General features: G+C 31.7%; 1 protein-coding gene across 1 annotated transcript; it reads left to right on the forward strand.

Moving 5' to 3' along the window:
• Positions 1–1,237: 1,237 nt before the first annotated feature.
• On the forward strand, positions 1,238–9,383 carry LOC118203755 (uncharacterized). Its single transcript, XM_035376044.2, has 3 exons — positions 1,238–1,361; positions 3,484–3,582; positions 8,099–9,383. The coding sequence occupies exons 1-3, from the start codon at positions 1,356–1,358 to the stop codon at positions 9,254–9,256; spliced, it is 1,263 nt and encodes a 420-aa protein (XP_035231935.2). The 5' UTR covers positions 1,238–1,355; the 3' UTR covers positions 9,257–9,383.
• The last annotated feature ends 537 nt before the right edge of the window (positions 9,384–9,920 follow it).

Raw genomic sequence — 9,920 nt, forward strand, 5'->3', positions numbered from 1 at the left:
GCTCTTGGCCATATGTACAAAGTGGTATTATCAGTTAATAGCCCTTACATAGAAATGCCGAAACCTTTTTTGTAAATAATATTAAAACAATGGGAAAACATTAAATTAAAATCATAATTACTCTGCAATGCTAACCTTTCAAAACGGATGAACTGCGGAAGAGCTTACAAAAGTTTTTGTAGGAGCCTATTAGAGAGAATAGAGAGAATTTACGAATGCTGTTCGTGATATTAAAGCAGATCATGTTGATGTTTACAGGAAGCGAGTTAAAAAGGTCGGCTTTTGCATGAGAATTTGAAGAACTCAAAGAACTTTTGAGTCTTTCTTTTCCTTTCTGCAAACCGCATTCTAATACATCGCCCTGATTCTAAGTTACGAATTTATGTAATAATAAAGGCCTTTTTCGAACACCCTGTAGAAGGATAATTTAGAATAAAGTTTCCAAATCTCATTTTTCATGAGCTAAATCTCGAAATATTGCAGATGCTCAGTATATATCCTTTTACCACGAAATTTCTTCTAATTAAATCTTCACTTTTAGAAACCTTTAATTGATTCATTTTCTTTTCCCGCTATATCATTATTGTTATCTCAGGGCCAGCCACACCTATTAAATCAAAATAAATATGTTTACTTGCTTTGATGAAAACCTATTGCGAAACAGGATCATTAGTAAATCAATATCTTTTCTCACATCATAACGGAAAGGGAATTAAGGCAATTGTTGCACTTAGACTGCATTGACAATTAACTTTCTGTCATGTTTACCTTTCAAGCAATGCGTCAGATTGCTGATATAACTGACGGTTGATAATTATGTGGTACAACGTACATTTCCTTGCTGATGGAGGTTGATACACTGCTTAGGATTGTTTCATCTATTGCATAATACCATTAATCAAAATATTAAGTTTCTAAATTCCTGAAATATTTTTCTGTTGAAAGGAAAATCCCTAATGAATATAGTTAGGGATTTCTCTCACTACCTGCAGCTTTGCCCACACCTTTTCCGTTATAAACAGAACCGGCCTTCCCCATCTTCGAATCAAGGTCGATTGCTGATTACACCGTAGGAAATTTAGATCAAGGTCCTGAAGAGGGAACTGACTTTTATTCACTCTAAGATGGGAGGGGGGCAAGATGAAGATTGTAAACTTAATATGCGGATGATGCAAGATGGGGGGAGGAGATTCTGCCCGTTAAGGATGACAGAAGAAAGTTTTGTGCACGTGACTGGCTCTTGACCAATGACCACATAATGCGTATCAATCTCAAGCGTTAGTATAAATTCAGAAGATTTTTCTGATGAATCTGTAGAAATAGTTGCTCTCGTTGAGTACAGTCATACCAGGAACATGAAGGTAAGTTAGCCTTTGAGATTTTGAGATATCTGTTGCAAGAACTGCTTCCTGAATCAAGCAAGCATTTAAGCAGTTCTTAGATACGATGATTTCTACGTGTTACAAAAGGGATTTAAATTTCCGATTATTATATTATTTTAATACTTAATAACAACGTTGCGACATTCTTTTATTTATGAATATTTTGAATAGAATTGATTTCACTTTCAGTTTGAAGGGAGTAGGAAATTCGAATGAAAGCAAGATTGCGTCATCTAATTTTCGAACACGTATTGAAAAGATACTGAATTTATTCAAAAGAGACTAATTCTAAATTGCAAAATGCACTTTAAGGTATACAATCTAATCTAAATGGAGACTTTTAACATTTGAGATTTTGAGATATCTGTTGCAAGAACTGCTTCCTAAATCAAGCATTTAAGCAGTTCTTAGATACGATGATTTCTACGTGTTACAAAAGGGATTTAAATTTCCGATTATTATATAATTTTAATATTTAATAACACCGTTGCTACATACTTTTATTTATGAATATTTTGAATAGGATTGATTTCACTTTCAGCTTGAAGGTAGTAGGAAATTCGAATGAAAGAGGATTGCGTCATCTAATTTTCGAACACAGTATTGAAAAGATACTGAATTTATTCAAAAGAGACTTTAATTCTAAATTGCAAAATTCACTTTAAGGTATACAATCTAATCTGAGACTTTTAACATTTGAGATTTTGAGATATCTGTAGCAAGAACTGCGTCCTCAATCAAGCAAGCATTTAAGCAGCTCTTAGAGACAGTAATTTCTACGTGTTACAAAACGGATTTAAATTTTCGCTTATTATAATATTTTGATATTTAGTAACAACATTGCTACATTTTTTTATTTATGAATATTTTGAATAGAATTGATTTCACTTTCAGTTTGAAGGGAGTAGGAAATTCGAGTGAAAGAGGATTGCGTCATCTAATTTTCGAACACAGTATTGAAAATATACTGAATTTATTCAAAAGAGACTTTAATTCTAAATTGCAGAATTCACTTTAAGGTACACAATCTAATCGAAATGGAGACTTTTGAAAATAAAATTAAATATAATTTTATTAAGTGCTGGATTTACTTTTATACAAACGGCAAAAATGGAATTTAAATTATAATTTTAAAACGTCTAAGAATAATTTTTTGCAATTAAATGTAAAGGTTATGAATATGAGTGACAAATTTGCAATTATTGAATTGTTTTATCCTATTGTGGAGAAACATAAAAATACTTTTCCAAACTTAGCGTAATTAATGGAGAATTCGTTAATTAGAACTACTGTTTACAAGAATGAATGATTATTCTCGGCTTTATATCGCAAAAATTACTTGTTTGTTTAATTATGGCAAAATAGCATTTTAGCATAACAATAACTGTACTAAACTCTCATTTTAGTTATATTACCCTTTTTTAACAAGAACTATTTTTAAATGTTAATAAATTAAATTTATAATAACTTATATGAATGCATAATGAAATATTCTATTTGATTAAAGATAAATTGAGTGCAGAAAGAAAATTGTTTAGAATAATTTATTTAATGAATAGAAACTATTTTCATGAAGGACGTTTAATCTAAACTATAAATTTATTTCAGAAAGCAGTAACATTCATAAATTTACAAATTTTTAAATTACTAAACGATATATACTCTTCATTTGGAGAATGAATTAAATTCATTAATTAACTAAAGGAGCAGGCAGTACTATTAGAGCAGATATACAGTTATTCTCTCATATAATGATGCAGCAATGCGAAAGTGGACGGGTTTATTCTATGAGTATTTCTTTCTTATTTTGCTCCTTTCATGTATAACAATTATAACTATGTGTATTAAACTTTCCCAGAGTTTTGAGTTTACATGAGCGGCTAGTTTATATTCAGCATCAATTTTCTGATTCGATGCGTATTATTTCAGCTGCAAAAATTTTTTTAATACGACATAACTTCATTTATTCAGGGAAGGGAACATTTAGAGTGATATATACTTTCAAAAGTAAAAAATATGCAAGCACGCGACGTAAAATTTGTTTGAATTTTTATCTTCATTTTATAGTAAATTAATCTAAAGAATTGCATTTCTTTTTAAGGCTCTCATTTTGTTCGCTGTCGTGGTTGCGGTACGAGGTACCGCTATACCAGTCGCCATTGCTGAAACAGGAGCGAGTGCACAATTCAGAAGTGAAGACGTAAGTATAAATATTTATTGCATTTAATTTCCAGAATTCCAGCCTAATTCCCAACTAGCATTTTATGTTCATATTCTACGCAAAATTATATACAATAAAGTATCTACAAATCATCGCATGACGATAACATCGCAGACATGTTTTTTTTCCAGGTTTTAATAATTGTAAATGGATATCCCCATAATGATTTGTGAGTGCAAGATATAAAGAAGGATATGTTTTACTTACATATTTTTTATTAACTAATAAATTTTTACTTAGAAAGTAAGAAGGAAACGTAAGCATAGAAAATTAATGCAACTTATAGCACTTAATAGAATTTTAAACCGACATAGTTAACTAACAAAGACCATTAATAAATCATTTTTATAAAGTTTTTACAGGTGGTTTTTCATGAAAAGTATAATCTATAAGTTGCATTAAATTTTCTATGCTTGTTTCCTTCTTACGTTTTCAGCAAAATTTTATTAGTTAAAAAAAATGTGAAAATAAAAATTATCCTTCTTTACATCTTGCACTTACAAATCATTATGGGAATATCCATTTAAAGTTATTAAAACCTGAAAAAAACATGTCTGCGATGTTATCGTCATACGATGATTTGTAGCTACTTTATATTTTACCACGATATTTTCGACGACGATGTTTTTAAACTGCGAAGTTTTTGAACCGCTTTATTTTCGACGTCGATGTTTTGTATCACGATGTTTTAGAACTGCGATGTTTTCTCTTTGCGATGTTTTCTCCCACGATGTTTTGTAGCACGACGTTTTCACCTTGCGTTGTTTTCTCCGCGATGTTTTTGCTGCGATGTTATCGGCGGACACCGTCTCATCTCAGTTCGATCATATCAATTTTCAGTTTTGTACAACAGATGGCTTTCTTAACAAAACTTTCTTTATCTTTTTATTTGAACGTGTTTTTGTGTTTGCTTTATTTATTAAATATCACGTTATTGGTGCTTACGCCACATTCAGTTCAACAGCAAAATCGCAAAATATGTAAAAACTGCATATCTTTAGAGTATTCTCGTGAATATTCTTTAGACATTTTCTTGTGCTAGAGATAAAAATGTTTATATCGTACAGTGTTATCACTCTTCGCTAAGTCTGTAAATAGAAAATTCGTTAAAGTTTAACAAAATATGAAATTGATAATAAAACCAATTTTAAATTCAAATTTCGGTCTTCCAGGTGCCCATGTTCGGGTGGAAGACTAAATTATTGAAAATTTGATGGCTCTAGGTATTGTCGTTTTCCCACAGTGCGAGAAACATACATACATTCATGCAGATTCTTCATTATTTAATTTCATTAAATATAATACAAGGCAATAATATTTGGTGGCAACAGTATGGAAAGTGAAATGGCGTTTTCAGAGATTCAACGCAAAATGCCATTTCGAGATTAAAAGCCCGTTCCTTTAGGGCTAATAATAATTTCAGTAATACTTCTAAATAATTACTGATAATTCACTTTTGTTTAATTAGGATTTGTTTAATCTGATAATCACTTTTGTTTAATTTCACACAATTAAGTTTTAGGTGCTTATAACGAGCATATATATGGCTTGTTAAAACCTACAGTATGAAGGAGAGTCAATTCTGAACTGTTGAAAAGGATTGAATTTAAATTACTGTCGATAAAAAATGGAAAGAGGGAAATTTACATAATAATTATAAATTTCTTTGAGTTATTACGACACAAGTTATATATTATTTTTCTGTGCCTCTAAATTTCATATTTGCCAGTAATTCCTCCTCCAAATTAAATTTCCTCACATGGTTTATGGCCAAGTTTCGAACTTTAATACAATGGGATTTTACAAATTAGGTTCTAGTAACTGCAGTGCAAAAGCTTGCTTTAAGAGAAGCAAATACGCATATAAAGAACTTCCTAATTTATTAGGAATATAAATTTAAACGCTGAAAGGTTTATAACTTGAAAATTGCATTTTTTAAAAATCATTCGGTCACGCGAAATTTATATTCAGTATGTTTCATTGGTAGTAAATACAAGTAAATTCGAATCGAAGGTACAAATGAGCTAAATTACTGTTTTCGAATAGAGATATAAAGCTCATTGTTTCAAAAAATAAAATTGCTATTTAAAATGGCGGATAATCTACGATGGACTGGCAGCATATTGTATCTGAAAAGTGCTAAAAATTTATTTAATTTTGCTGTAATAAAATTGTTGATACTATTTTACTACGGATAGTGTAATCTTCGTTGCCTCTGTGTCAAAACATTAGGACTGATCTAAGAGAAAAAAAATCGGATCTAAGAATTACAAATTTTAGCAGTTTTCTTAATTTACGTAACTTACGCACTTACATTTTCTTTTTCATTTTTTTCATTTTTTAAAATCAGATTTTGGATTTTGACGGATTTTAGCATTTCAAATAGCAAAAGATCTTTGTTTTGAAAATTTCCAGTAATTTAAGTGAAATTTCAAAGTAAAATATACAGCCTTATTATATAATATTCGTCCTATTCTGCTAATTAAGAGTATACATAAATTTATCATTTCAGCACGAATAGAAAGAGCCTTGACAAGGTTTTGAAAAAAATTTAAAATCCTGCAGTAGGGATATTAGGCTGCATTTCAGGGAACTTAAAACGGGATTTAATTCTTTTTATGGCCATGTATCAAACATATCCGTTAAATACATCGGTCTATATCGTTTGTGCTTTGTGTAGATTGCCACAACTGCTGTGCTGAGACAATGCTTATGCTAGATATATAAAAAAGTGAAATTAAATTAACGATATAATTAAACATTATGCAAATTAATTGTAGTCGACTACTGACTACAGAAATAAAAATACAGTTTTAAATTTTAAAAAAAGAAATCAGAGAGCTATTCTAATTATATTAAGTCTGTTGTTATGTTGATTATACTGATATTATTCCGTTAATCGTTTTAATAATTAATTTTTAATTTATACATCCATAAAAATAATTAATAACATTTTAAACGTAGTGAAATGCATGAAATTCATCGAGGAATTAAGGATAAAGTATAAAGTAGCTAGTAAGATGTTTCAGTTTTTCATAAGCTTTTATGAAATGTGTAAGCATTTTTGTTGAAAAAGAAATTTCCATAGAAATCGTGATTCGAATCAGATTAAAAATATAAATCAGATTAAAAATTGAAAAGTTATCATATGGAAAATGTTACCCTCGTTGCAATGACATTGCATTTTTATGAAATGGAAATTGTAAATAAGTTTTTAAGTTAATTTTTCCTGGTAGTTATGAAGATAATATACAGAATAATATATTTCTAGTCTACATTCTATATTTGGGTATATTCTTTGTCTAATGAAAATACAAATTTGTCCAAAAATTTCTTTTTTCAATACTAAAAGAATAAAATTTGAACTCAAATATTCAGCTAAGAAATTGGTTTCATAGAATAAGTATCCTGCATTTAAATTTTTTTCTATTAAATAACCAAAGAAAGATTACGTTCACTTTATAAATATCTAAAATTAATTTACTAATAAAAATCTACTTAATCTATCTCTTCTAGCAGTGTCCATTAAGAGGGAGTGTATTAGATAAATCTTAAAGATATAAATTTTTAAGCGTATTAAATAAACCTTAAAGGTATAAATTCTTTTTAATTGCATTAAATAAACCTTGAAGTCTTTCACTAAAGCTGCACTTGATAAAAGAATGTTAAAATAGTAGAAATTTTGAAAGAAAATTAAAACTTTCTTAAGGTTGTTGGTCAAAGTTTTAATTCTAACTTCAAAAGCTCTAGCTAAGGAAATCTCAAACTAAATAAATTTCATATCTACATTTTAATGAATTTTTTCTTTCATTATCTACATTTTCATGCATTTTTCATGCACTTCATGCTTTTTTTCTTATATCAATACTCCCTACTTCAACACGAAATGCCAAATTACTTTAGCCATAGGGAAAATTATAGTAACTAAAAATAGTCAGAAATTTATTTTTGGGAAGTACCATTTTTGTATACAAAATCTAATATTAAATAAATATAAATTTTGGAAAATAGTTTAAAAAAAGGACTAATTAAAGGAATAACTATCAGCAATGACGTCTTCAAAAGACTTCTTCCCGAAGAACAAGAAAAACAGTGACATTATTTCAGCAGAGAAGTTGTAACTCAGGAAAAAGTATCTGCTGAATATAATGCTCAGCAGGAAAGTACTAGTAACAGATGAAAGTGCTATTTTTCATTTGATTAAACTAAAAACGATATATTTTAACTCGTTCTTCATACAACTGAAGAAGTATCATTAGCATATTGAAAGCGGTGACTTGTTCTTCTCTTTCTTGTGTCTAAAACTAAAATGCTGTCTATTATACATCCATTAAAATAGCAGCATAAAAGTATATGCAAAAGTCTTATTACTTTAACTGATCTGCTGCATTTTGAGAAAATGTTTCGCCTAATGCAACTACATTCTTTATTTTAACGTATCATAGCTGTTAATTTAATTTTGTGCAAAACTGATAAACATCATGCATATTTTCAGAATCTTGGAAATTATAACTTCGGCTACAATGAAGATCACACCTCTGGTGGAACCTTCAGGAGAGAAGCTGGTGATGCTCATGGAAATGTTGCTGGCTCTTATGGCTTGAGAGATGCTGATGGACGCATTCGCATCGTTAATTACATTGCTAACGATGATGGTTTCAAGGCTGATATCCAAACCAATGAACCTGGTGTGGAGCCAAAAGATCCTGCAGACGCAACCATCAACAAAGCAGAGTCTGTCATCGTGCAGTCTGCTGTTGCAGTTCCAGCTCATGCTCCAGTAGTTGCCATCCCAGCTGCTGAACCCGTGGCTTTAAAGACGGAACAAGTAGCAATTTCATCTCCTGTATTTCCCCCAGTATCCGCCGTTCCTGTAGCCAAAACCGTTTCTGAACCTGTTGCAGTGAAGACTGAGCAAGTGTCCTATTCTGCTCCCGTATTCCCAGCTGTCTCTGCAGTTCCGGTCGCTAAAAGTATAGCTCAACCAGTCGCCTACTCTTTTCCCCAACCAGCTGCAGTTCCAGTTGCCAAATCTCATACTACCACAATTACAGCTGCAGAGGCTCAACCCGTAGTCTATTCCTTCCCAGAGCCAGCTGCTGTACCAGTAGCTAAATCTGTTACTACAGTGACAGAAGCAAAACCCGCCGCTTATGCATTTCCAGCACCTGCCGTACCCGTAGCTAAATCCGTCACAACAGTGACAGAAAGCAAGCCTGTTGCGTACGCCTTTCCAGAACCTGCTGCTGTTCCTATTGCCAAATCTATCGCCGCTGCTCCCATAGCCGTAGCTGAGGCAGCTCCTGTTGCCTATTCTTTCCCAGCTCGTGCAGCTGTGCCAGTGGCCAAATCCTCTTCCCTCGCATATGCAGCTGCCCCTGTTGCTCCCATAGCATATGCTGCACCTGCCACATCCAAATATTCTTATTCCAGTCAAGTTGTCAATCATGCTCCAGCTCACTATGCAGTAAATTACGCTCACAGTCCCATTGCCTACGCCCCACGTTATGCAATCAACCCATATTTGAACTCCCTCAGCTACGCAGCACCTTATTACAAGTCACTGTACTCCCCAGTTGTTGCATCTTTTGCAGGTCCTGTACCCTATTTCAATAACATCGAATACCACGGTTACCCAGTTGTCAAGAAGTAAGACTTTGTAACATTTTATAAAAGTTTGTGTCCGACTTTCGAGTCCCGGTGATTTTTGTTCCTTACCTTCACTTTACTTTCATTTATCTGTAAAGTTAATGTCTGAATAAATGTACTTAATTTAAGAATTCTTGTGTTTCATTGTCGATTGATGAACTGCATAGTATCATATTCATATAGCCATATTTATATAGCCATATTTAATTAAATAATTCTAGTGAACAAAAAAAAAAAAAAAAAAAAAAAAAAAAAGAGAGAGAGACAGTATTTTCGGAATGTTGTCCATTACACAAATGCGTATTTAAAATGAATTATATAGCTTAGTCAAACATGCGAGCTCAGAATATTGCAGAATGCATTATGTTACTTTCATTTATTTACATATTTCAGAACTCTTGAATAACGTTGTGTAGTAGAATTGGATACATTATACGATGGTAATGCTAATCAAAATGTTACATTTATCACACTGTTCTAATGTTATGACAAAATATTCCCCCACATCCCGAATCGTGGGATCTAGCAGTTAATAGGTGGCGCCCTCTACTAAGGCCGGAAGTGGTGGTCAGTTTATTACGGAGGTACCTAATAAGTGGGCTACAGCTGCCTCCTGTAAAGAGATGAATAGAAGAAATTAATGCCTTCTCCAGATTCGAGCCTGAATA

The sequence above is a fragment of the Stegodyphus dumicola genome, chromosome 9 (genome assembly GCF_044657685.1).
Source record: "Stegodyphus dumicola isolate Sdum_Otavi_A_Nest chromosome 9, ASM4465768v1".
Lineage (NCBI taxonomy): Eukaryota > Metazoa > Arthropoda > Arachnida > Araneae > Eresidae > Stegodyphus > Stegodyphus dumicola.

Coding starts and splice junctions, on each gene's coding strand:
- LOC118203755 (XM_035376044.2), top strand. Junction 3,583..8,098: donor CACAATTCAGAAGTGAAGAC/GTAAGTATAAAT, acceptor GCATATTTTCAG/AATCTTGGAAATTATAACTT.